At 47.6% G+C, this 27,103-nt stretch overlaps 1 protein-coding gene across 3 annotated transcripts; it reads left to right on the top strand.

Moving 5' to 3' along the window:
• Positions 1-26,501, top strand: TP53I11 (tumor protein p53 inducible protein 11). Of its 3 annotated transcripts, XM_078148316.1 has the most exons (8): positions 1-251; positions 5,424-5,589; positions 14,918-15,083; positions 19,188-19,246; positions 19,524-19,572; positions 20,300-20,396; positions 22,294-22,395; positions 24,266-26,501. In XM_078148316.1, the coding sequence occupies exons 3-8, from the start codon at positions 14,955-14,957 to the stop codon at positions 24,397-24,399; spliced, it is 570 nt and encodes a 189-aa protein (XP_078004442.1). In that variant the 5' UTR covers positions 1-251; positions 5,424-5,589; positions 14,918-14,954; the 3' UTR covers positions 24,400-26,501. The 3 variants fall into 3 exon arrangements, with proteins under 3 accessions (XP_078004442.1, XP_078004441.1, XP_020865498.1); XM_078148315.1 differs by lacking the exon at positions 5,424-5,589 and having other exon boundaries at positions 5-251; XM_021009839.2 differs by lacking the exons at positions 1-251; positions 5,424-5,589 and adding an exon at positions 401-1,416.
• Positions 26,502-27,103: the final 602 nt, after the last annotated feature.

Genomic DNA, 27,103 nt, shown 5'->3' with positions numbered 1-27,103 from the left:
GGGACCAGCCCTGGCCGCTGGCTGGTGGCTTAGCTCCGTCACGCAGGGCGCTGAGCTCAGACGACTCAGTTTCTTCTGCCCCGGCTCCTCCGGTCCCGGCCCTGGACGTAGGGCCAGTCCCGCCATGTGAGGCAGCTCCGCGCCTGTGCCTGTGCCTGTGCCCGGTCTCTGCTCTTGCGGCCCGGTGTGCCGCCAGCCGTAAGCCCCATGCAGCCTCTCCTCGGCCCCGCCGACGACCATGTCCTAGCGGGGTAAGGCGCCGCTTTATCAGCCGCTTCTCCTTCCTCCCCTAGCTGGCCACTGACTTTGCACCTCCACCCCCACCCCCACCCCCCGCCTATTCTTCCTCCTCCTCCGCCTAGACAGCTGTTTCTCCGGACTCCGAGCTGTTTGCGTGCGGCAGGAACTCCTGCGGAAAGTACGCGGCGCTCCAGGAGGGGGGAAGAAGGGGATCTGGAGGGTTGGCTGCGTCTCTACAGAGTTCTCTGCTCTCTGCCTCTACTGCTGGGGGTGGAGGGGGATGGGGATGTGAGCTGACCGCTGGGAAGAGGAGTTCGGGACCTTCTCTACCCCCTCCCCCAATCTATCTCTAAGGGTCAGTCTCTTAAAAACCTTTTTCTGTCAATGGTTTCTTGTGGAGTCTCTCTCTCTCTCTCCGGATGTAGCACACTCTGATATTTGCTCTTTGTGATTTCCCGTTTCTCTTTCTGTCTCTCCCGTCTCTTGTCTCTTGTTTTATCTCTGTAAAGCGAGTCTCCCCCAGCCTCTTTCTCCCCCTTTCTTCCCTCTCCCTCTCCCCCGTCTCTGTACCACTCTCTCTTTGTCTCTCTGAGTCACTCTGTTTCTATCTCTCTGTCTCCCCCTGTCTGTCTCTATGCGTCCTCTCTCCCTCCTCTTTTGCCTCTGAACCTCAGTTTCCCCATCCATCATATGAGTGGGTTGGACTAGGATCTCTAGGGTCCCTTCCAGTTCTCCCTGCTATGCCATACAGTCAGGACATGATCTAGGAATCTGGTTCCAGCTCTGCCACTTCTGGACAATTTCTTCCCCTCTCTCAACCCGAGCATCCTCATCTGCCAAATAAGGGGTTGGACGAGAAGCGCTCTAAGGTCCCTTGCAGTTGCAAACCCTGGGATTTTAAATGCTGCTGAGAAAGAAGTTGTGAGGTCGGGATACTTCCCTTCCTTCGTTCTTTGCCTCCTCCCGGTCTTTCCAATAGCTCGTGCTTGATGTAGCTGAGTGAGTCTCTGCTGCCTACAGAATTGTCCGGACCCTAGAGCCACGCAATCTCTGGGTGGGTGATTTGGGGGGAGTCAGGCCAGGGATGCAGGAAGATGGGCCAGATGACCCACGAAGATTCGACCCAGCCCTGGATCCGATGATTCCCGCGGAGCCATGCCGGCCCGGGATTCCACGGTAAGTACCCCGGGATGGAGGCGCGGGGGTGCCAGGAGCCCAGGGGAGCTTGGACCACTCCTATAGGCAGGCAGGAGGGCGGGCAGCTGTGCGGGCCTGGAGCCCTGACAGCTGGGGACGCCGAGCGGACGGTCTGGGATGGAGGGTGTCACTCCGTTGGAAGCAGATACAGGAGCGCAGCAGCCACTGGGAGCCTGCGGGGGCCGGCGTCTGGGTTGCCCTGGGCTCCCAGGTGGGGGCAGGAGGGAAGGGGCACTTCTGGGAGGCGTAGGACCCGAGTAAGCTGGGCCTTGCTTTAGCAGCTGGGTCCTGTGGTCTGCACCTCCTCCAAGCTCCGGGAATTCCTCTGTCGGTTGTAGCCTTGGAGTAGTTGCGCAGGCAGCTTTTTGGCTGACGGGAATAACCCGAGGAGGGAGGCGTGCTTTGGTGTGTGCGCCAGGGAGCCGGGGGGGGGGGGGGAAGAAGAGAAAAGAGACCAAAGCAGCGGACTTGGCCAAGTGCCCCTTAGCGAAGAAATGCCATCGAGTTCTCTGTCCATCTGAGATCCTGCTTCTTAGCTCCAAAGCCACGTTCCGCTTTCCCAAAGCAAACTTTTCGCATTTCTACTGACCTCCTGCGTCTTCCCTTTACTTCCATGGGGGTCCGAGGAAGCAATCGGCCCCGAGAGTGGGAGCCTTTACCGCTGCCAGGCCCTGAAAATTAGAGGACCATCACCAAGTGCTGACTCCCCACCTCCCCCTGAGAAACTCCATCCAAGGAGTGGGGGGATAGGGGTGGAGGAAGAGGGGGAATGCCTCGGATGACACAGAGTGGCTTAACTTGGGAGATCACGAACTTGGCCATTTTCTGCTTCTCGGCTCAGGGGAGTGCCGTTGTGGCACTGGGGGGGGCTCCTTTGATGTGACATGGACCCCTTTGGGAGTCTGGGGAAGCCTAAGGACCCCTGTTCAGAATATTTTAAATGCATAAAAACAAGCTATATAGGATTGCAAAGGAAAGTAATTCCATTGGAATAGTTATTAAAATATTTTTAAAAAATGTTCATGGACACCAAGTTAAGAACCCTTGGGATGGCTCAGGGTAGAGACTTTAGGCTCCCTTCTCTGGGTAGCAGAGAAATGTCTATGTTACAGGGTAAGACCAAGCCTGCCTAGGGCCCCCTGAAAGTGTAGCAAAAAGTAAGTGATTAATAAATGTTTGTTGACTGATTGACTGACTCAACTCTGGGGAGGAGGAGCATGGCATCTGCCCAGGGAACCCCAAGACTGGAAGATTTATAAGCTAGAATAGAGGCACATTCCCCCTCATCCCTTCCTCTTACCTCAATCCAATCCAACCCAATCCAATTCAAAATTTACTAACAGCTGAACACTATGCTAGGTTCTGGGGGATACAATGACAAGCCCCCCCAAAAAAGCCTCTGTCCCCAGAGAGCCTACATCTTATTAGGGAAAACACAGATACTGAAAGAAAAATACAAAAGATATACAAATGGGGCAACTAGGTGGCCCAATGGATAGAGCACTGGCCCTGAAGTTAGGAGGACCTGAGTCCAAATCCGGCCTCAGGCCAAATACTTGGCACTTACTAGATGTGTGACCCTGGGCAAGTCACTTAACCCCAATTGCCAAAAAAAAAAAGTAAACTCATTACAGTGTAGTTAGGGGAGAGACCATTAGCCATCAGGTAAATCAAGAAAGGTTTCTAGTTGGAGGTGTCACTTAAGTTGAGCCTGGAAAGGGCCTGACCTTAGATCCTCAGCACTTTCTTTCTGGATTTGGGAACAATGGCTCTGAGTCCCTAGAATCTTGGTAGTTAGTGGCCAAATGCCCAGGAATCTCACAAAGCTGTCAGAGCTGAGATTTAATCCCTTGTCTTCCTGACTCCAAGTCTAGCATGACTTATGCCCCTACCATGTTGTCTACAGCTGGTTATCAAGGTCCAGAGGCAACCTCTTCCTGGGAAATTTATCCTTAGCTCCCCACAGTGGCGTAGACATCCTCTGGCTTTTAGCTGGTTACACGTCCACTGAGCTAGCAACACTCCTTTAAGAAGATGGTGTTCCTGATTAAATTTCTTAAAATGAAGAAACTGAGGCAAGGAAACAGATTGGCCTGGCTATAAAGGGATTCAGTGTATCACTTCAGGAATGAGAACTCAGAAATGACAGTCTCAGAACTAGCACTGTGGGAAGCCAAAATTTGCTGGAGAAAGGGCATTCACTGTACTTGGAATCCAAAGACTTGGGTTTGGACATGACTCTACTATGTACTGCTTGTATGACCTGGGACAAGACTCCTCTGTCTGGGCTTCCATTTTCTCATCATTCTTAATTGGAAATGTATATGGGCCCACTCTGTCCTCCCTACCACTCCTTCACTCCTCTCTCTGTTCCTGTGCCTGCCTATCTATCTATCTATCTATCTATCTATCTATCTATCTATCTATCTATCTATCTACCTATCTGTCTATCTATCTATGTCTCTCTCTCTCTCTCTTTTTCTCATTGTCTAAATGTCCTAAGATGCTCCCGGATGCTTCTCTCCCCCCCCCTTCCCTCACAGTCCCAGGAGAGAGATGAACTTGGAAATGCTACTGCTCAGTCCCTAAAACAAGGCAGCTCCACTCTGATGGCACCAGCTGCCCTCTAGGGGCTCAAGACTGGAATGGTCTCATTTGGGAACGTGGCTTGGTGGTTGGGAGATACTCCATTGAAAAGCCAGAAGAATTTTCAATCAGATTTGGTTCTCTTGACTCTAAAAGGAGGTTGAGGAGTACATGTGTTGTGGGGGTGGGAAGGTAGCCTCCCCTGAAATGGTCTTGGTCAACCCAATCCCTAGCAGTGTCATGGGAAGGGCTGTGTGTTTAAGTGCTCTCTCTCTCTCTCTCTCTCTCTCTCTCTCTCTCTCATTATCCATAGAATAGTGAAATCGCAAGGCCCATTGCTATATATGTCAAGCTGAAAGGAATCTTGGGGTTCATTTAATCTTTACCTGGGGTCTGTGAACTTAAAAGCATTTAAAAAAATATTTCAATGTAATTGGTTTCCCTTGTAATCTTTGTATGCTATTTTATGCATTCAAAAACTTGATTATGAGAGAGTCCATAGGCCTCTCCAGACTGACTATCTAAGGGTTTCATGGTACACACAAAGTAAAAAACCCTTGATCTAATCCAAACCCCTCATTTTGTAGATCAGGGAACTGAAGACCTGAGGAGTGATTTACTCAGGGTCATGGGGCTAGCAGTTGCCCCATTCTAAACAGGAGTCCCTCTCCCATTCTGGCCTCTTTTCCAGACCACAGCATTCTCAATCTAGAGCTGAAAAGAACATCAGAGACCAGGAGCCCCTTCATTTTATAGGTGAAGAAACTGAGTCCCAGCTAGGAGAAACGATTGCACAGGAAGAGGCAGAGGCAGAGGCAGAATTCTAAACCAGATCTTTTGACTCCTGAGCCAGCTCTCCTAGGCTCATAGGGTTGGAAGGGGACCTCAGAGGCTCTCTAGTCTGATTCAAGAATGTTTGTTTTACAAATGAGAAGACTGAGGTGACTTGTCTAAGGTCATACAGGAAGTAGGTGGCACTGAGGTATCATTTGAACCCAGATCCCTTGATTTCCAGAGCCATGCCACTGCGCTACTGCTTTCCTCTACAAAACCCCTCTAACTCATGACCATCACAAGATCACAACTGGAAGGGACCTAAGAGGCCATCTCATTCAACCCATTCATTTTACAGATAAAGAAACTGAGGCCCAGAGAGGCTAACATCGAAATCCTTTGCTTTTTCCTCTTTCTTCCCACTTTTTGGTTCCATTGGAGGGTAAGGGAGAAAGGGAACAGAAAAAGTTGATATTTAAGTCAGCCACTTTGTCTTCTAAAAAGGACACCTATTTTTCTGGAAGAGAATTTTCCAGTGGAAGATGGATAATAGCTAGCATTTAACAGCACTCTAAGGTCTGCAAAATGCTTTACCAAAAATCAGTCTCTTTTTATCCTTACAACAGCCCTGGGATCTCCACTTTATAGATGAGGACACTGAAACAGGTTAAATGACTTACCCATAGTCATACAGCTAGTCAGTCTATGAGGCTGGATTTGAACTCTGGTCTTCCTAGCTCCAGGTCCAACTCTCCACTGCACCACCAGCTACCTAGGCTCTATCAGCTACAGGTGAGTCTAATTGTATCAAATCAGAGGTATGTACCTTTTTTGTGTCCTGGACCCTCTGGCAAAACCTATGGACTCCTCATACTCATGTTTTTAAATCATCCAATAAAATACAAAGGAGTACAAAAGAAATTAATTATATTGAAATACAATGATTAAAATATATTTTTTTGAAAGCTCACGAATCCCAGGTTAAGAATTCATGGACTGGAGGAAAAGAGGCTCCCCACCCCATTCCCTTCCCTAACTGTTCCCTCCTATTTTATGGACAAGTTCCAGGGCTCTGCAAGGAATTCAGAGCCTTTTTTCCTTCGGCTTCTGGTCCTTTTCTTTCCAACAAGGACTGTTTATCTTGTGTCTTTGGCTTAGAATCAAGGGCAAGGACCTTGATGGCCTAGGAAAGGGGAAAGGGGGAAGGGCAGGGAAAGCTCTGTTTACAGAAATTTAGCCTTGATTGCCCTCAAACACAGCCCTGCGGAAACTGGACCTTGGGTTGGGGGAGGGGGAAAGCAGTGTGCAACGTCTCTCTTCCATTGCAAACCACCTTCCTGGCATGTTCTCTTTGGAGACTCACGGCAGCCCTGTGAGGTAGGATGCACAGGTATTACTCACTTCAGTGTATTGCTGAGGAAACTGAGTTCTAGAGAGGGGAAAGGACTCAGCTGCCAAAGTGATCTTCAGGTCACCTACCCCTACTCAATAAGCTTCAGTGGCTCCCTGTTACCTATGGCATCCTCTGTCTGGCACTCAATTCCCCTTCCTACCTTTCTAGTCTTTTTACATTTGTCTCTTCTCCATGAACTCTCTGATCCAGTAACACTGGACCCCTTGCTGTTCTCCCACAAGACTCTCCATCTCCCAGCTCCGTTCATTGTCAATTCCATTCCTGCCTCCAAAGTCCCTTTTAGGCTCTAAATATATGATTCCGTGATTCTGGATGGAAGACCTAGACCCTGCCTTCCAGGAGTTTACAATCCAGAGGGGAGAGACAAGATTTACACACAGAAAGCAGTTACAGAATCTCAAAATGACTTTCTACTGACTGCATGAGAGGAGAGGTCCTCATGGCACCAAGGCCAACAGCTTGGTTGAGTGGGAAGAGCCCTGGGCTTACCTGGTCCCTTACTAACTGTGAGAGGCAGAACTGCTTAAGAGGTGTCCTGACTCAGATACTTACTCCCTAGGCAAGGTACTGAGCCTCAATTTCCTCATCTGTTAAATGGGGATATCTCACCGGGCTACTGGGAGAAGTGAGGGAGATGATGGGCATGAAATCAACCATTATTACAAACTACTAGATGTACCACTTCATAGGAGCTTAGCTTTAGAATTGGAAGGAGCCTGGGTCATCTCCTCATTGTACAGATGGTAAAACTGAAGCAGACAGCAGTTATGAGACTTGGACAGGGCTAAGGGCTGAGGCTAAATTTGAACCCAGGTCCCTCTGATTCCAAGTCCCAAGTCCAATATGCTATATTATGCTGCCTCTCAAGCTAATAATAACAACAATAATCTGGTGTTTAAATAGTACTTCAAAATGTACAAAGCACTTCACAGACATTTCATGCTCAGAAAACCTTGTAAGATTTCATGTATGAAAAACTGAGGCTCAGAGGAGTCATGATTTATTCAGGTCACCCAGCTGGTAAGTGTCAGAAATGGCTTTGAACCCACATTTCTCTTGAGGCTGACTCCATCAGTTTCTCCACTCCACCACCCTGATCTGTGCTATTGTGACAAAGGGTGATAACACCATTGATGCGCTGGAGATCCCAAGGCCTCCTAGAGACAAGCTCTAGCCCTGAGGAATAGAGAAAATATTGGCTGGATGAGGGTAGGGAAGGGGAGAGATGTACTTAAATCATCGAACATAGCATCAGCTCTACCTGTCAGCTACAGGACGTGTCCTGGGTTTTAGTCTCTGTTGGTCCTGATATCGATGTGGGGTTTGAGAAGCTGCAGATTAGAGTATCTCAATTTGTGGCTTTTTTGGGAGGGGGGTTGTATCTCCACCCCTTCCCCTCCCCACATCCTTCAGAGCAGCTTTTAACACACATGATGAGAAGAATTAGAGCAGTCCCCCTCCCACAAACACATCTCCCAGCTTCTAACTTCGAGAGTCTTTTGGGAAGAAATTGGGTTCCTTTTCAGTAATTTGGCTGCTCTGTGAGGTGGCTTTTGCCTTCTTCTTGAATCTCTGGAAGATGGAGAAAACAAAAACAGAACAAGACAAGACATCCAAACAGGTGAAGGCAGCCATGTCAGAGGCTTCTCCCTTTCCCCTCCACCATCCCCCCTCCTCTCTTCCCTCCTTCACTTTTCTTTACTCCTTCCTCATCTAGCTCTTGTGTTCTCTCACCCTCCCTGGCAAGGGAGGCAGAAATCTGACTTGGTCTGTTACTGTGGAAACAAGGCTGGTGTCACTCAGAAGGGAAGGGGATTTCTCACTGGGCAAGGGGAAAGGGAAGAAAAGGATAGGGGAGGTGAGAGGGGAGGCTGAGACAGAAAGACGTGTGGCTTGGACATCTGGGTGGGTGTTTTCCCTTGGCTACAGTGGAAGCAGGGCTGGGAATCCTTGCCTTCACTCTCCACCCCCTCATCCCCAGCTCCAAGTCACCCCCCTCCCCCAGGGACTACTAGGCCTTCAGGTCTAATGTTGTGTGACCTTGGGCAAGTTGTTTTCATTGGTCACAGCCTCACTGCTTTTCCCCCTCCCCCAATAGAAGGACAGGAATGGACTTGATCACAAATTCTGAGAGTTGGAAGGAATCCAGGGGTCATCTAGTAAGGAGATTCTTTAGCTGAGGTCCACAAACTTGCTTTTTAAAATATGTGGATTTTTTTTTGTTAAGTCATGTCCGACTCTTTGTGACCCCATCTGGGGTTTTCTTGGCACAGATACTGGAGTGGTTTGTCATTTACTTTTCCAGTTCATTTTATAGATGAGGAAACTGAGGCAAACAGGGTGAAGTGACTTGCCCGGGGTCACACAGCTAGTACAGCGTGGGAGGCCAGATTTGAACTCAGGAAGATGAGTCTTTCTGACTCATGCTCTGTGCACTATTGCCCCACCTCACTGCCCTTGGATAGCTCTATTTCAATATTATTGATTTCCTTTGTAAATCCATATCTTTCATTTTAGGCATTTGAAGGTATTATTCTTAGAAAGGGTTCATAGTCCAGACCTCAAAGGGGGTCTAGGACACACAAAAAGGGCTAAGAAGTTGTAAATAGATCTAATCCACACATGAATGGAATCCCTATTACAAAATACCTGATAAGTGGTCACCCAACCTCTGCTTGAATGTCCCTAAGGACGGGAAAACCTAACCATTTAAGGCAACCATATTTCCCCATCTATAAAAGGAGAGAATTTGAATAGATGACTTCTAAATCCAGCTACAAATCTTTGCAAACATTTATAGTTGGGACCAGGGAGGAAATGGGATCTAGGGAATAAAGTGCTACACCTGGGATCAGGAAAAACTAGGTTCAAATACCATCGTAGACACTCACTAGTTGTATGACCCGGCACCTATCACTTAACCCCTATGAGCCTTGGGAAACTCTCACCAGGGGAATCTGGACTCTAAGGAGATCTGTGGGTGGAGCTCTTCTGCCACTCAGAGCCCTGGTGAGTATTTCCTAAAATCCTCAGTTACCTGATTGGCAGTGGGGGTAAGGTGCAGTGCAAGAAAACAAAAACCAAAATTGGTGAATGCCCCGACCCACTCTCTAATTCTGAAAGTCCCAAAGATAGCCATTGTTTACTTCACCAATAGTAACCCCCAACAGACACTTCAGCATACTTGGATTATTTTTTTCCCCTATATCCTATTCTACTTTCCTGTTGGACTGTAAGTCTTTAGAGGGCATGGACCCTGACTTATTCATTTTTATATCATCTAGTTTAAGACTAGAAGGAGCCTTAGAGATCATCTCATTCATTCTTTCTTATTTTATAGGTGGGGAAATTGGAGCTTAGAAAGAGTAAGGTGATTTTCCCAAAGGTTGTTTTGTTTGGAAGGATATGTGATCTGGACCTGCAATTTCATCACCTACCTCTTCAAGAGGATAAAATGAGAAAATATTTGTAAAGTACTTTGCAAATCTTAAAGCTATATAATGCTAACTACTACTATGATCATTCTCATCAGCATAGGGACCTGCCAATGGGGAAACTCCTTCCACTCCTTCCTCCCCTCCCCTCCCTCCCCTCCCCTCTACACAGTGAGATGGCTTTGGTGTCTGTCATTGCCTGCTCTCCACCTCCCCAGACTGCTTAGGTTTCCAGCCTTCCCGTGGACAACAGCAACAGTTTTGTGGTGCTTTAAGCACTGGAGATTGTCTCATTGATGCTCACAACCCTGTGAAGTAGGTGAGGTCATTATCCCTATTTTGCAGATGAGAAAACTGAGGCAGAGAGAAATGCAAAATGACTTGAAAGCTTCTGAAACAGCATTGGAATGTAGGTCTCCTGGCTCTAAATCTGGCAGTATCTCCTGCACCACCAACTACGTAGCTCTGGACATTGAATGAGCTGAGATTGTGGCATTCAAGTACAGGGAGCCTTCTCTCTCTCTATGTCTCTGTCTCTCTCTCTGTCTCTCTCTGTCTCTCTCTCTCTTTCTCTTTCTCTCTCTCCCCCTCCCCTCCCTCTTTCTCTTTCTCTCTCCCTCTCTCTCTTTCTATTCCTTTTCCTCTCTCTCTCTCTCTCTCTCTCTCTCTCTCTCTCTCTCTCTCTCCCTCTCTCTATGACCCTAGGGTAGGGGGAAGGATATAAGGAAGCTCTGACAGCCCTTCTGCCCAACCCCTACCTCCATGGTGCCAGGGAGGGAACATGTGGCTTATAGCAGGAAGGAGATTCACAGCCAATACGCCAGCCAGACTGCATTTCCATGCTGAGACGATGCTCAGCAGACTTCCTGTGCTCTGACTCTTGAAAAGCAGAACGTGAGTTCCCAGGGGGAGCCCGGGCAGCTCCACTGCTCCTCCCCCACTCCGCACCTCGATGCCTCTACTCCTGCTCCTGCTCCTCCTCCCCTCCTCTTCCCCTCCTCCCAGCTGATGGAAAGCCACAGTCACCATGCTCTGAGTTCTCTGTGTAAACACGGCTCCAGAGAGTAGGGCTGTCTCTTCCTCTGGGCCTTTCCTGCTTTCAGGAAGAGTCTTAAGTCATCCGCAAGGAGAGCAGGGCACAAAGGGACTCTCTCAACCAGGGGAAGAGGCCAGGCACACCGAACTACAGACCCACCTACTCCCACGTCCCCAAGGACTTCAGGAGAATCTCAGAATCGCAGAGTGTGAGCACTGGAATGGAACATAAAGCCTTAAACATCAGAGATGGAAGGAACTTTGCAACATAGAACACAGAATGTTAGAACTTGAAGGAGCATTAGAACATAGAAAGTGAGAGCTGGGGGACAGCTAGGTGGTCCAGTGGATAGAGAACCGGCCCTGGAGTCAGGAGGACCTGAGTTGAAATCTGGTCTCAGACACATGACATTTACTAGCTGTGTGACTCTGGGCAAGTCACTTCACCCCAATTGCCTTGCCAAAAAAAAAAAAGAAAAAAAGAAAAGAAAGTGAGAGTTGGGAAGGACCTTAGAACATAGAATATCAAAGCTTGAAGGGACATTAGAACATAGAATATCAGAGCTCGGAGAGACCTTCCAACATAGAATGTCAAAGCTGGAAGAGACCTTGGAATATGGAATGTCAGAGCTAAGAAGGAATGGTTCAGCTATGTGTGTGTTGAGGGGGAGCGCCAATCACTGTACGTGCTGAGGCTGTGTTTCAGGATAGAAAGTGCTCCCAAATGGCTTGATTTGCCGTCTGGACAGGTTTGGGACCCAGAGTCTTTGCTCTGTTGGCAGGGCTGGAGAAGTGGCCTGACAAGGCCAGTTTCTGGCCTGGGGTCCCTCTTATGAGGTCCCTCATTACAGGTTCTCATTTCTCCTCTGGGACTAGAGTTGGGGAATTTATGGTCGAAGAAGCCCCATAGCCTGAGCTTAAGGAACCTGCTGGTCACTACAGAATGCAGGAGGAGGAGGAGGAGGGGTGGGAGCTGGGATGAGGTTTCACAAAGCCTTCCCAGACAGCATGGGGCCTCTCCTCTCTGCTAGATCATCAGTCCCCCCTCCCCAACTTCCCCCGTGGGCAGCTGCCATCGGGAACACCAGCAGTGGGTGGCAGGTTTAATTATAGCATATATTTAGACCAACAGAGAAAATGAGGGTGGGTTGGTTGAAATGCTGCGACCACGTGCCCTGCTGGAAGAGAGCAGGCAAGAATTTTGCCTTAAACTCTGTTTCCCGGGCACAAAAGACACCCAGGAAACCTCAGAACCAGAGAGCAGCTGGGAGAACAGCTAACCCAGCCTTCTGTTTTCTTCAAGAGGACTGAAGCTTCGGAGAAGTTAAGTGATTTGCCTAAGGTCACACAGCCAGTCAGTAGCGAGTCAAAGATTCAAACCTAGGTTTTCTGCCTTCCAAGCCAGGACTCTTTGCACAGCATCACTCTGCTTTTCTACAAAGGGAACAAGCTTTTAATGATGGAGATCATGGACTACAGGCCTAAAGCTGAAGGGGAACTGCCAGGACCATCTGGTCCAACCCCCTTATTTTTTACAAATGAGGAAACTGAGGCCCAGAGAGGTAGAGTCACTTGTCCAAGCAGAAGAGATAGGATTTGAACACAGGTCCTCTGACCCCACGTTCCCGCTATGTACCACTAAGCTCCCTACTTGAGCAGGTTTTTGGTGGTGTGGAAAAGGCCACTTCCCTAGTTCTTGGGCTGGGTAGTGATGCACCCCATGCCCACATCACCTGGAGAACAGCTAGAAATTAGCATGAGGGGTGCCCTACAGTTTGAAGAAAGAGAGAAGATCCCAGGGCCCTCTCGCTGAAAAAGTTGCTCTGGAGCACCAGGCTATGTGTTTCCATGACAGCTGAATGGTGCAGTGAGTAGAGCACTGAGACCAAAGCCAAAAAGACCTGTGTTCAAATGGTTCTTCAGACACTTCCTAGCTGTGCGACCCTGGGCAAGCAACAAACTCTACTGGCCTCAGTTTCCCCAATAGCCAAGTTGGATTAATAATAACACCTACTTCATAGGGTTGTGATGATCAAAGAGATCGTATTTGTAAAGCACCAGGCATATAGTAGGGACTTAATAAATGCTTGCTCCCCTTCCCTCCTCATCTGCTCTGCATCTATTTTATGTGTACTAGGTATTCACATGTTATCTCTCACATTAGAATGGAAGATTCTTCAGGGTGGGCACCATTTTGGGCTTTCTTTGCATTGCCACTGTATGGCATAATAAGAGATTCTTTGGCAAATGCTTGTTCTCATCTGGGCTGGGCCAGTTGGTGCCACCTTGATATGTAGGGTCACTCATGCTGGAGCTTCATCCTCCCTCATTCCAAATTCATAGAGACAACACGTACAAATTCAATTCAGTCCCAGTCTATTCCATTCTACGAATATTACCATGGGCAAACTTCACATTCATGTAAAGCCCTAAGGTTAGAACAAAACAAAACAAAACAAACTTTTCTGCACATTCTGCAGAATGCAGGAGGAGGAGGAGGAGGAGGAGGGGTGGGTCATCAGCTGGCCCAGCCCAGGTGAGAACAAGCATTTATTATCTCTTTTATCATCTTTTATCATTTATCATCTGTCGCACACTGGCAATGCAAAGAAAGCCAAAGTGCTTTTTTTTTTCCTTCAAGACAATTGGGATTAAATGACTTGCCCAGGGTCACACAACTAGTAAGTGTTAAGTGTCTGAAGCTGGATTTGAACTCAGGTCCTCCTGACTCCAGGGCCAGTGCTCTAATTACTGTGCCACCTAACTTCCCAGCTAAATGTTTGTTGATTGTGTGACCCTGAACAGGGTTACCCCTCTAAACCTCACTTCCCTCGTCTTTAAGATAATAAGACTGAGCTAGATGGCCTCTGAATTTCCTCCTGGCAATAGATCCATGATCCTAAGTTCTAGACTGTGGAAGAGAACTGAAAAGCTAAAAGGATTCTAAGAAAGGGGAGATCATGGGAAGCCAAGGCAGGCAGGACAAGCTTAACTGAGGAATAGACCTTGGGATATCCTTGGAATATCCTTGGAATGCACCAAAAGGGGGTGGGAGGGGTGGGAGAAGGAGCAGAAGAAAATGGACGATTCTTAACAAGGGCTCTGAGATAGGAATGAGCGTGAGCTTGGAAAACCTAGGCCCCAACCCACACTGGATTCTCTAGCCCTGTTCTGTGCTTCAGTTTCCCCATGTGAACAAGGGCACCAACTTCCCTGATTCTTGTAGGAGAACTTTATGTATGGTGTAAAGTAGACTTGGAGACACAAAAGAGCTGAGTCAAATAGAATGCCACTTGTTCTAAATTTTTCACCTATAAAGTGGGCCTACCTATACCATATAGTACCATATCCACCATAAGCTGGCAGGAGAAAAGTGTTGTGTTTATGGTTTTTTTTAACCTTAGGGCATTATATGAATGTGAAGTTTGCCCATGGTAAGCTCGTGTAAATATTGGTAGAATGGAATAGACTGGGACTGAATTGAATTTGTGCATGTTGTCTCTATGGGTTTGGAATGAGGGAGGATGAGACCCCAGTATGAAGGACCCTAGATATCCAGGTGGCACCAGCCTGGGTAAGAACAAGCTTCTGATAGCTGGCAAAGCAAACTTAGTTCTTCACGATCCTCTCATTTCCATCCCTGAAGAGGCAATGCAGTAGGATTCCATGGAGCATGGGTGGGGATTGGACTAGATGCCCTGGAGTGTGCCTGCTGATTCTCACACTGTGACCCTGGGAGCTCTGGATTTGTAGACAAAAGAACTGGATCCCATCTTGGATGGCTCTGCAGCTTACTTGCTGTGGACCTTGGACAGATCTCTTAATAGATCTGAATCTCTGTTTCCTTATCCATGAAAAGGGATTAAAATTGCAAATAGTGCTTCCTCTCCTCACCTCATAGCATGGCTGCGGAAAGAGTGCTTTGGGAACTGTGTGGCACTAGGAGAATGAATGTGAACTATTAATATTACTTGGCTTCTGTTCAAACTCCCCATCTCCTTCCTTGGTCACTGCAGCCCTTCCCCTGAGGATTGAGGGGTGGGTGGAAACCCTGTTGTGCTTGACCCTGAGGGCAGCCAATGAGAGACATTGCCCCCATGGCCTACGATCTCATTGTCCATTGTAGTGGCTGTCTTGGAGCTGGGCTGGGAGCAGTACTACAGGTTATATGCTAGGTCCCAAGAACAGAACCCGAGACATCAGCAGGACTGAGCTGACAGGACCTCTCTCTTTCCAGCTCTCCTGAGGCCAGTCCGCAGGTGCCGGTGACCAAGATGGCAGCCAAGCAACCCCCGCCTCTCATGAAAAAGCACAGCCAGACGGACCTCGTGAGCCGCCTGAAGACCCGAAAGATCCTGGGAGTGGGAGGAGAGGATGATGACGGAGAAGTGCACCGCTCCAAGGTGAGACGCCTTCTTTGAGGAACATGGGGATGTGAGCTTGGCTGCGTGGAATGATCAGATCGATAGGCAGATAAAGAGGGCAAGTAAAATGAGAAGGGCAAAGGAAGAGGGAGGGATAGTGAACGAGGCCACTCTAAGTCCTTCTTATGTAGGGATTCAAGGAGATAGCTCCACCACAAACCCACAGGATTTTAGAGTCGGAAGGGACCTTGATAAATGTCTAATCTTTCCCAAAGGAGAAAAGGAATTCTCCACTCATGGCACGTATTGTCAAGTGTTCATTCAGCCTCTGCTTGAAGACCCCCAAGGAGGAGGTGCCCACGCCCATTCCACTTCTGGATAACCCTAATGGTTAAGAAGATTTCCCTACCAAGAAAGCTAAACTTGGATCTTTTTAACTTCCAGCAGGTGCATCTGGTTCTGTCCTCTGGGACTAAATTAAACAAATCTAATCCATCCACATGGTCACTCCCTAAACACTTGAAGACATATGTCATGTCACTATTTCATTTTCTCTTCTCCAGTCTAAACATCCCTCGTTTCTTTAACCTATCTTTCTATGACATGGTCTCCAGCCTCTTCACCATGTTGTATGCTTTCCAGCTTACCATCTCCTTAAGGAGGGGGCCCCAGGATGGAATTTTGGATATGGTTAGAGTATGGAGGGATTGTCACCTTATTCTTGAAAGATGTCTTTTTTTTTTTTAGGCAATTGGGGTTAAGTGACTTGCCCAAGGTCACACAGCTAGAAAGTGTCAAGTGCTGGGTCTGAGGCCAGATTTAAACTCAGGTCCTCCTGACTTCAGGGCTGGTGCTCTATGGCACTCTATCCACTGCACCATCTAGCTGCCCCAAGATGTATGTCTTTTAAAACATCCCCAGATATCACTAGTCTTTAGCTGACGTCACGTTGATACGGGGCAACTGGGTGGCACAGTGAATAGAATGCCAAGCCCGGAGTCAAAAAGACTCATCTTCCTGAGTTCAAATCTAGACTCAGATGCTTACTAGCTGTATGACCCTGGGCAAGTCACCTAACCTTGTTTGCCTCAGTTTCCTTATTTGTAAAATGAGCTGGAGAAAGAAATGGCAAATCTGTGCCAAGAAGACTCCAAATTGGGTCAAGAAGAGTCAGACATTACTGGAAAGATGACTGAACAACCACTGAAATCACATTGGTGAACAAGTTGCACTGTCTAGGAAGTCAGGGATAGGCTATGATTTCTATCCTTGGAGGAAACTTCCAAATCGATGAGATTATTTGAGTATTCCACTTACCTTACCTTAAATTTGCAGTCCACTAAAGTCTATAGTTTTTCCAACAAACTCCCATCTAACCATGCCTCCTCCATCCTATATTTGTGAGGCTGATTTTTTTTTAACCCAGGCATAAGACTTCACCTTTATCCCTATAGAATTTCATCATACTGGTATCTGCCCAATGATTTGGCCCATCAAAACCTTTTTGGATCTTGATTCTGTCATTGGTTGCATTATCTATCCCTTGGATTCTCCCATTTTTGTGATATGAGAACCATTCAGTCCTAGAACTTACTCTTGGACTATACTCCTGGAAAGGGGGCTCCAAGCTCAATTGATTCAAGATCTTCAAAAAAAATTTTATATCTTTGTTTTTATATTACCTATATTTCCCAATGTATCTATCTTTTTTTTTTTACCCTTTTTCAGAGAGCCACCCCTTATAATAAAGGGGAAAAAGAGAAAGGAAAAGAGATCTTCAAAGCTACCCTATATATTGAAAAAGTCTAACATTATGTGTACATTCCATGCCTGTGGTCCCTCACCTCTTCAAAGTGAGGGATACTTTTTAATATGGCTTTTACTAAATGTGTGTGTTTCATCTCTGTCAGCAAAGTCCACTATTCATGACTTATGGAGATTCACTTTGTAAGTCAAATCAAATGAGAGGCAGTAGAGTATTGTGCAAATAGCATTGAATTTGGAACCAGAGGACCTTGGTTTAAATCTCAGTTCTGATGCTTACCAGCTAGATGCCATTGGGAAGATCTCTTTCCCTCTCTGAGCCTCAGTTTCTTCAGTGGTAAAATGAGGGATTGAATTAGATGATCTCTGAGCTCCCTTTCTAGCCCTGAACTCAGTTATGTATGATGACTTTCATTATTGGCTACCGGAAGCTTTAGTGGGATGCCTCCATATGGAGGGAAGGGGGGTAATTCTTCAACTTTCCCTTGCCCAGGCTGTGCTAAGCTTTTGTCCTGGCTTGGAGCATAGACCAGCTCCGTCCCCTTTCCCTCTCCTCTCATCCTCTTAAGGGGCCTCATCTTGTTTGTGTTAGCTCAATTTCCCCTCTATCAAAATAAGATGAGAGAGCTACCTTGGGACCCCACCCCTCCTCTGCTTGCATCCCTAGGAGGCATCTGGAGATACTGTGATAGAGAATGGGGGAGGGAAAGATATGGGCAGGAGGGAAGCTCTGAGAAGAAAGATTTATGTCTCCACAGGCTTATTGTAGGTAAAAGCTCTTTATAAAGCCTAGAGCACAATAGAAAACTGAATGGTTTGTATTATTATAAGAAGGAAAGAAATGGACTGGGATGGGAGGAGGGTGGTTAGCTCAGCAAGAGGCTTGGAGGGACTTGGGGAGCACCTAGTGGCCAAAAGATTCTGCTCACTTGGCAGCCGGTTCCACGACTTGGACGGAATCACTATTGAAGGTTTCAAATGCAAAGCAGAAGGAGGCTACTCCCAGACTGCATTGCTTATGGATTTACAGTTGGAAGAGACCTTAGAGGGAGGGTGCCTAGTGTGACTCCCTGACTTGATAGCTGAGGAAATCAAAACCCAGGGATGGAAAAGTAATTTGCTGGAGATCACCCAGGTGAGGTTAGCAGAGCAAGAATTTGAACCTATTCCCTTGACTCTAAATCTAATTCTTCCTTCATTATCATGTGCCCTCTTTTGAGGGGGTCAGGGGGAGCAAGGCCATGAATGTGGGAGTGGTCCTGAGACTGTGGGTCTGAAGGAAGGGTAGGGCTTTGGGTCAATAAGTGGTGATAGCCAGCCCTCATCTGGTCTACCATAATATTCTCCTATTCGGTTTCCCTGTGCCATATTTCCCTATACCAATCCATTATCTATTCAATTGCTCAAGTATTTTCCTAATGGACAGGTCAGACCATGTCTGTTTGGTATTTAAAGCCCTTCTCACTTGGGCTTGGACTCTTCCTACCTCTCCACTCTACACATTACTACCCTTCAAGTACGTCCCACTCTGGCCATCTTACTGTTCTTACATGGCACTCCATTTCCCATCTTGGTGCCTTTGAACTGGTTGGTCCCCATGCCTGGAATCATGTCTACTTTTTTTTCCATGCCTACTTCTTGGAATTCCTAATTTCCCTCAAAACTCAGCTCAAACAGTTCCATCTACATGAAGTCTTTCCTGATTCTCCCAGCTAGTGCCTTCCCCCTAAATTGCATAGTATCTATCTTCTCTCTCTCTCTCCCTCTCACCCATACTCTCTCTCTCTCTCTCTCTCTCTCTCTCTCTCTCTCTCTCTCTCTCCCTCTCACCCACTCTCTCTCTCTCTCTCTCTCTCTCTCTCTCTCTCTCTCTCTCTCTCTCTCTCTCTCTCTCCCTCTCTCTCCCTCTCTCTCTCTCTCTCTCTCTCTCTCTCTCTCTCTCTCTCTCTCTCTCTCTCTCTCTCTCCTCTCTCCATGCACACGCACACACACACACACACGCACACACACACACACACACGCACACACACACACACACGCACACACACACACAACATACCTATATACAGCCTGTATCTGTATCTATATTGCTGCTCCAGGCAAAGTGTGATTACCTTGAGGGCAAGGATTATTTTATTTTTGCATTTATATCCCCAGGGCCTAGCACAGTGCCTGGCATACAATAGGTGCTTAGTAAATGCTTGTTGATCAACAATTAGATTGTTCTTGTGTGTGGTGAGGGAGGAGATAGGGAGAGGGTTGTTTTTCTACTGGAGGGGAATAGAGCCCCAAACCCTCCCTGACTTGAGGTTCTAAATGGGCTTCAGGGGCCCTATGTCTCCCTACCCCCAGTTCCCACTTTCTCTTTCTCAATGGCAGATCAGCCAGGTGCTGGGAAATGAAATCAAGTTTGCTGTCCGGGAGCCTTTGGGGCTCAGGTGAGTGAAGGTAGAAACTCCCCCCCTTCCATTCCCATTTCCCTGCTGATGTCCTCCTCCCCACCTCACCCCTAATATGTGGAGAGAGGAAGGAAAGGATGGGGGAAGAAGGAGAGCAGGGGAGGCCCCGGCCAGCCAATGTCTATCTGCTCCAAGCTTGGTTTTCCTGATCTGGCCATAGCTGGAGCCTGTCCTTTGACCCTTTGGCGCTGGGGATGGGGGGGGGTTGTGGGAGGGAGTGCGGTATTCCTGGCTATAATCTATGTCTTCTCTCCAGGGTCTGGCAGTTTGTCTCAGCTGTTCTTTTCTCTGGGGTTGCCATCATGGTAAGACCACAGTTCAGCCTTTGGCCATCCCTTCCCCCTCTCCCTTTCCCACCTCTACCACCATAGCTCAGCCTCCCATGGTTTTCCTACTGATTTGCCCAAGAGGGTTCCCTTAACTCCCCCTACCCCAATCAGGGCAATTCAATTGTCTCTGCATCATCCTTCTTATGATAAACCTTCTAGAATGGATCAGTCAACCGTTCCTGACTCTACAAAGAAATGGACCCAGTTCCTCTCCTCAGGGAACTTCCAACGGGCACCAAATGGACCAGAAAAGACCATTCTTTGCCCTATTTGGTCCCATATTCTGTTATCTGAATTGGAAACAGCTGCCCTCTCTCCCCCTCCCCCCCATAAAACACACCTTCTCCCACTTCCCATTCACATTTTGGGAAGCCAAAACCTGGTTTGGGGACACAAAATGGGGTACTGGAAAAATCACAGGCCTGGAGTCCGAGGATTTGGGTTTAAATCTTGCTTCTGACACTATTTATTTGATCTGGGCTGGTCACTTCAAATCCCTGAGCCTCAGTGTCCTTATCTGTAAATGGGGAGTTGGCCTAAATACCCCTGAGCGATCTTTCTGTTCTCAATCCTGATCCCAGGAAAACTTCTTCCCAGCCACTGCTGCCCACCCTTGCCTGGGTTTTACCTTGAAAGGCAGGATATCATTGGTGGGCTTTCCCAGCCTACCCCTTCCCCAGTGTCCTCTCTCTATACTTTCCAGGCCCTTGCCTTTCCTGACCAGCTGTTTGACGCTGTCTTCGATGGAGCTGAGGTGAACAGCAAAACTCCAATACGACTCTATGGAGGGGCGCTCCTCAGTGAGTAGGGATATGGGCATCTCCAGGTTAAGGGTAGACTTTCAGGGAGGAAACAGGTGGGGTGGCTCAGAGGTGAGAAGGGCAACTCAGAATCACAGAACTTTGGATGACCATCTCTAGTCTAACCCATATATGAAAGGAATCTCAGCATAGCAGTAAGTATTCCTTCCCATTCTTCTGCTGGGACCCCATGAGAGCAGGAACACTTAGAGATCAGTCTGAGACTGAGAGGGGCAACAGATGGCATTAAAACTTCCTTTCCCTAAGGGGTCATTAATTCCACTAAGGCAGGAAGGTAGCCTCAGGATATTACTGAAGAAAAAGAGTAGGCACAGCTGCCCTAGACTGCTATGGTCCTGTCCTTATCCCCTGCCATTGCTTCCTCCAGACTTTGGGCAAGTACACCTGTGTGTACTTAGAAAGTTACCTCACATCTCCAGGCCTCAGTTTCCCAACCTGTAAGATGGGAGGGCTGGAAGAACACAAAGCAGCGTGGTGCAATGGAGAAAAAGCATTGGCTCCAGTATTACAATACCCCAGAACTTATTATCTGGGTGACTTTGGGAAAGTCACTTCACTTCTTTAGACTCAGTTTCCCCATCTGTAAAATGAAGGGGCTGTAGTAAATGGCCTCTGAGATCCTTTCCAGCTTTAGACCCTAAATATGATCAGTCCCTTGAGTGGCTCTCTTGAACCTGTGGTGCCACCTTGTGGCAAGACTCAGAATAGCAATCCATCATGACATTGACCTAAACAGCAGTAGTGGCAGTAGTAGTAGTAGCAGCAGCAGCAGCAGCAGCAGCAGCAGCAGCATTTAATGATCCTAGTTTACATTTCTAGAGCATGTTAGGCTTTACAAAGTCCATTACATACCTGATCTCATTCAAGCCTTACAGCATCCCTGTGACATAGATGTTGTAGGCATTGTCTTCATTTTACAAATGGGGAAACTGAGGCTCAGAAGGTGACGTCACCTGCCTTAGAGCAATAAATCGCCAAAGCCCAGCCTCTGAATCCTGACCTTCTTCCACCATGACCAGCCTGCCTCCCATGGTGTTTCAGAGCTGGAGAGGCTGTGGATAGAGAGCTACACCTGGGGTCAGGAAGCCCTTTGTTCAACTTCGTTCAGACACTTACTAGCTGTGTGACCCTGGGCAAGTCACTTGACCTTTGTCTGCCTCAGTTTTCTTCTCTATAAAATAGGGATAATACTAGCACCTCCCTCCCAAGGCTGTTGTGAGGATTGAATAAGACAATATTTGTACCGTTCAGATCTTAAAATACTCTACAAATTATTTTTTATTAACCTTAGAGGCCACTGAGTCTAACCTCTTCATATATAAATGAATAAATGGAGGTCTAGAGTGATTTATTAACCTCCTTAAGGTCATACAGCTGGTCAAAGTACAGGAAGTGGGGATCATACTCTCAGAGGAGGAAAATGAGGAGCAGAGAGAGGAAAGACATGCTTAATTAAGGTCACAGGGCTAGTTTAGAACCACATTGGTAGAGAAGAGCTCAGATTTGCCACCAGAGAACAGGGCCCTGGGCAAAGCCCTAATGAGGAAGGTGTAGAAGGGGGAATGGCTCAATAACCATTCAGGCCCCTCCCAGCTCTCTAGGACTCAGGGACACTGCCTTTGGGGACACAATGTGTACTTGACTTAGAGTAGAGATGGGAGAGGTCCTCTGTCAATGCAGGTTCCCCTTGCATCTCTGCTCTGATTATCTGAAGTCCTTCCCCAAAAGTACCTGTGCCTTGGCATGAGGAGGCTAGACAGAGCCTGCCCCTTGAATTGGCTGGGGGGAGGGAGCTGGGAAGGAAAGAGGGGAAGAGTGGTCCATGGGGAATCAGTGGTATACCCACCCAACAGCCCGCTCTCTCCTTCTGCCCCAGGCATCTCTCTTATCATGTGGAATGCCCTCTACACAGCTGAGAAGGTCATTATCCGATGGACGCTGCTCACCGAGGCCTGCTATTTTGGAGTGCAGTTCTTAGGTGAGTTACTAGAGGGGAGACCTTGGAAGATCTTTTACTCCAATTCTCATTTGTTAGATGAAAAAACTGAGGCCCAGAGAGGTGGTAAGTAGCAGAGAGAGGATTTGAACCCAAGGTCCTCCCGTTACCAATCCAGCTCTCTCTTCACTGCAGCTCAAGCTACCTTGGCTACAGGATGTGCCCTTGTCACCAAAGAGCAGGTCAGCCAGTCAGCCCAGGACACACGGAGGTGGCATTCCCAACATCCCCCATCCTCTCAAAGCTGCTTCCTCTGGGGTTGGATGGGAATTGGTGGCACAGTCTCGCTTTGGCTAGCTTATTCATTCTCATTTGGATAGACTTAGGGGATATGCCTTGGGGAAGAAGATAGGGATGTGGTGGAGCATGGTCACCTGGCAGCAGATAGCGATTGAGGTTGGCATCCTTGAGGTTGGGCAGCTGGCATCCTGAGGCAGTCTTCACACCCCGCTGACAACCCTGGGGACCTGCCTGATTTCCCAATGCATCCTTTTGTCATGGTCATTGACCCTCCTCTCTCTTCATTCTTAAGAGGCTTCTAGGTGCCAAAGTGGAGAGAGCCCTAGATTTGGTGTTAGGGAGACCTAAGTTTAAAGTCTGCCTCTGATATATGCTACCTGTGTAACACTGGGTGAGTCACTTAATTCCTCTCAGCCTCAGGTTTCTCATCTGTAAAATGGGGGAAATAATAACACCTACTTCATGGGATTGTTGCCAGGATCAAATAAAATATCATTTTTTTCAATAGACAAAAATTTATTTTTTCTTGCTCCTATTTTTCTAACCTTCCCTCTACCATTGGAAAATAAAAACGAATAAAAACAAAACCCTTGTAACAAATATGCATTGTCACAAAAACAGATCCTTCATTGCCCATGTCCCCAAAATAGGTCTCCTTCTGCATCCTGAGTTCAAGGTGAGTAGCATTACATGTAATATTATCTCATTCAAAATGAGATAATTTTTGAGATCATTTCCAAGGTAGGTAGCATTACATATATTATCTCATTCAAGATGAGCTCTCATTTTGAATGAGATAATATTTGTAAAGTGTTTTATAAACCATAAAATGATATTACTTATTATTATCTTAATTAAACATAATTATTATATTAACTGAATTAACTGAATATATTAATCAAAAATCATAAAGCTGCCTATTAGTATTAATCAACAAGCATTTATTAAGCACTGACTGCGTACCAGACACTGTACTATTCATTGGGGATACAAGGGCAAAAACTTAAGGGCTCCTGCCTTCAACAGCCTCACAGTCTATGAAGCTGAAGCAACATGCACACCGATAGATAAGTAGAGATACTACAGGGAGGGGCAATGAGAACTTGGGAGGTAGAGGAAGGTCTTGTATAAGGGATGGTACTTGAATTGAGTAGTGAAAAAATGAGGGATTCTAAGGGACATGGTGGGCGATGGGGGAAGACCACGAAAAGGCAACGGGAGCATTGCATACAAAGAATGGTGGGGGAGGCCAGTTTGTGAAGGGAATAGGGCGCAAAAAGCCTTGACAGGAGCCGGATTGTGAGGGGTTCTAAATGCCAAGCTAAGCAGTTTTTGCTAGAGGCAGAGCCGCCACTAGAGGGAGCCACCAAAGCCTCGTGAGATGACGTGGTTAGACCTGAGCTTTAGGAGAAATCACCTTGATCTTTGAGTGTGGAATGAATCAGAGCAGAGAGAGGCTTGAGGCAGAGAGGCCAGGTAGAAGAGCCAGAGGTGATGAGGGCCTGTCCTGGGATGGCAGCTGGGAGAGGGAGAGCAGGGTGGGGACGTGGGGTGCTCTGGAGGTTGGCAGCATTCACAAGACTCAGGGGCTTCTTCCTGTTATGTCTTTCAGTCACCACTGCCACCCTGGCAGAAAACGGACACATCTCGCCAGGGGCCCTGTTCCTCCTTGCCAGCCGTCTCCTCTTCATCCTCGTCAGCGTTTACTACTATTACCAAGTGGGCCGGAGAACCAAGAAGGCCTAGTAGCCCTGTCCCTCCCTGGGCAGAGGAGGTCAGGGGTGGGGTGGCCTGCCTGTACTTCCCTGGGCCAGGGCGACATTCAGGGGTTTTATTTTTTGGTTGTCTTTTTCATCTACTAGAGGGGGTGACCCTCTCTTCCTGTCCCCAGACCTTGACTGCTTGGCTCCTGGCCCAGGCAGGGAGGTGGTTCCCTGCCTTGGCTCAGTGATTCTAGACCGAAGAGTTTTCATGTCCTAACCAGCCTAGGATTGGAGCCGACCTTGACCCTGGGCCAATGTGTAGCCACTGGCTTTCTTCCTGAGAAATCTCCCTAGGCCATGACCAGGTACCTGAGACTTCCCAAGGCAGGAATAGGAGCGGGTTTAGGCTTGAGGTCTTGGAAGTAGCAGTGATACTGTGGAAAGAACACTGGATTTGGAGGTAGAAGACTCTTGAGGTCAAATCCTGGTCCTCTTTTTTATTACCTGTGTGATGTTGGCTAAGTCACTTAACAACTCTGAGACTCAGTTTTCTCTTCTACAAAAATGAGGAGATTCTACTTAATGATCTCTAAGGGCTCTTTCCAGCTCTAAATCCCATGACCTATGAGCTAGATGAAAAGACCCAAAGTCCCTGGGGATAAACAAAAACATCTCTTTGTACTGGGACAGACTGGATGTGGCCTCTGTAGGGGCAAAATGACAGGTCCACCTCTACCCTTTGGTGGATCTCCAGCTTTTGGGCTTCTGCTGGTCACTGCTGCTGAATCCCTGAATCTCAGAGTTGCAAGGGACCTCAAAGCTTATCCATTTCAAGCAACATAAGGACTTGAGACCGGGGAATGGAGGAGGGAACAGCCCCCTAAATGCGGTTACCAGAGACCCAAGCTCAAGGGGCTGCTCCTACATCCTTTGGAAGCCAAAGCCTGCCCCAGGGATGTCCTCCTAAACTCTCTAGAAGCCTCAGCCTGAGTTCAGATCCAAGGTTTTCTCCTTGTCCTTTCATGGCTGACTATTCCAGGCATTCAAATGCAGTCTACCCACACTGCCCTCGTCTTTCCAGACAGCTCTATAGTAGAACTCTTGGTTAGAGACCCCTTTTGCTCATGAGCTGTCTCACTGACTGTCCATCCTCTGAAACCAAGCCATTAGGCTTCACTCCAATCGCACCCTTAAATTGTTTCTTGGGATCAGTGGTTTTGCTCTTGCCAACCTATGGGCATGGGTTTGCAGATGGGTCACTGGGCTGGACTGTCCAGTGGACTGTGAACACAGCTAGATGGGACCATAACAGATAGGAACAAGTCATTATATTGATAGGAAATGTCCCTTTTGGAGGGTTATCACCACTTACGAAGATGGGTAGTTTCAGGGGTAGGTGAAAGATGAAAAAAAAAGGGATGCTCCTCTGTTTTCTCCCCTCTGCCAGCTGAGAGACTCTAGGGTCTACCCCAAAGCTGCCCGAGGGTGAATTAGACCTTGTTTGGGAGGGGCCAGTATGCTCTTTGGGATTCAACTTTAACAATGGTCCCTCTGGACAGGGGACTGCCATGTGAGCATTGGCCCAAGGGCTCTCCCCAGCCCCCAATCCCTGCCAGTATGTAGACCACCTCTTCCTTTCTCCTCCCTCACCCCAACCTTCCTCAGCTTCCCTTACCCCTGTTCCATTCTCTGGATAGGGGCACTGGTGAACCCCATCTCCACCTCTACCTGTCACTGACAGGTTCCTGAGTCTGAAACCATTTTGTAAATAGTAGAATTAGGAAATGCAAAAAAGAGGAAGAAAACTCCCTTCATTTTTGCAAATCGCAACCCTCCTCTTTGTTTGCCTCCTGGGAGAGCCCCTTCCCCTGCTGGCTCAGCTCTGACCCAGTGGGCAGCAAAGCCCAGCTGCCTGCCTTCCCTCCCTTTCCTACTTTTCAAGCCTCTTTTCTCATTTTTTTTTTTCATGCTTCAAATGGTGCCTTTAGAGCAGGAAATTCAGAAACTCATGTTCTATTCCAGAAGGACTCAAACGTCGCGTGTGTATCTTTGTCTTTTTTTTTCTTCCTTTGGGTGTTGCAAGACTTCGTCCTCTGAATCTGATACCTCAGTAGCAGAAATAAAAAAAAATCCATTTGGTCAAAATTCTGCCCCCTACATCCCCAGATTTTCCCCCAAATAGGGCCAGCCTGGGCCAGAAGGGCAAACCCCCTCCCCCAAGATTCCTCCAGGGCTAGAGGCTCTGGAGAAACAAGCTGGAGAGCGGCTTCCTTCTGCCTGCCACGACCTACTCCTTTGGTTGCTCATGTGGTTGATGGGGCAGGACCTGACAGAAGAAGACAGCCTCACTGCCTTAGTCTCTCTTTGGGTGGGGCGGGGAGGGGCGAGGCAGATGAAGTTGTGTTATGGAAAGGGAAAAGCTATAACTATGATTATGCTTCCACTCCTAGGTGTGTGCAGAGTGGTGTTGGGGAAAGGGAGGGTGGATGGAACACACACACACACACAGAGTTGCCCAAATACACATAGGCATACAATAAAGGCACAGGAGTAATCCCTTATTGTAGAACATAGATTGTCAGAGCTGAAAAGGACAATAGAACACAGAATGTCAGAACTAGGAACCTGTAACATAGAATGCCAATTAGAAAGAACCATAGAAGATAAAATGTCAGAAATGGGACTTTAGAACATAGAATGAATGTCAGCATTGGAAAGGATCCTAGAACATAGAAAGCTAGACTTGG

The sequence above is a fragment of the Phascolarctos cinereus genome, unplaced genomic scaffold (assembly GCF_003287225.1).
Source record: "Phascolarctos cinereus isolate Bilbo 61053 unplaced genomic scaffold, phaCin_HiC Scaffold_9;HRSCAF=440, whole genome shotgun sequence".
Classification (NCBI taxonomy): domain Eukaryota; kingdom Metazoa; phylum Chordata; class Mammalia; order Diprotodontia; family Phascolarctidae; genus Phascolarctos; species Phascolarctos cinereus.
Note: the sequence above shows the minus strand (reverse complement) of the source record. Positions and strands in the feature narration are given on the sequence as shown.

Bases quoted from the DNA above. Each gene is read 5' to 3' on its own strand.
- TP53I11 (XM_021009839.2), top strand. From the start codon at position 1,325: ATGCAGGAAGATGGGCCAGATGACCCACGAAGATTCGACCCAGCCCTG. The intron at 1,417-14,917 runs GTAAGTACCCCG...CTCTCTTTCCAG, and splicing joins TGCCGGCCCGGGATTCCACG to CTCTCCTGAGGCCAGTCCGC. The intron at 19,247-19,523 runs GTGAGTGAAGGT...TCTTCTCTCCAG, and splicing joins CGGGAGCCTTTGGGGCTCAG to GGTCTGGCAGTTTGTCTCAG.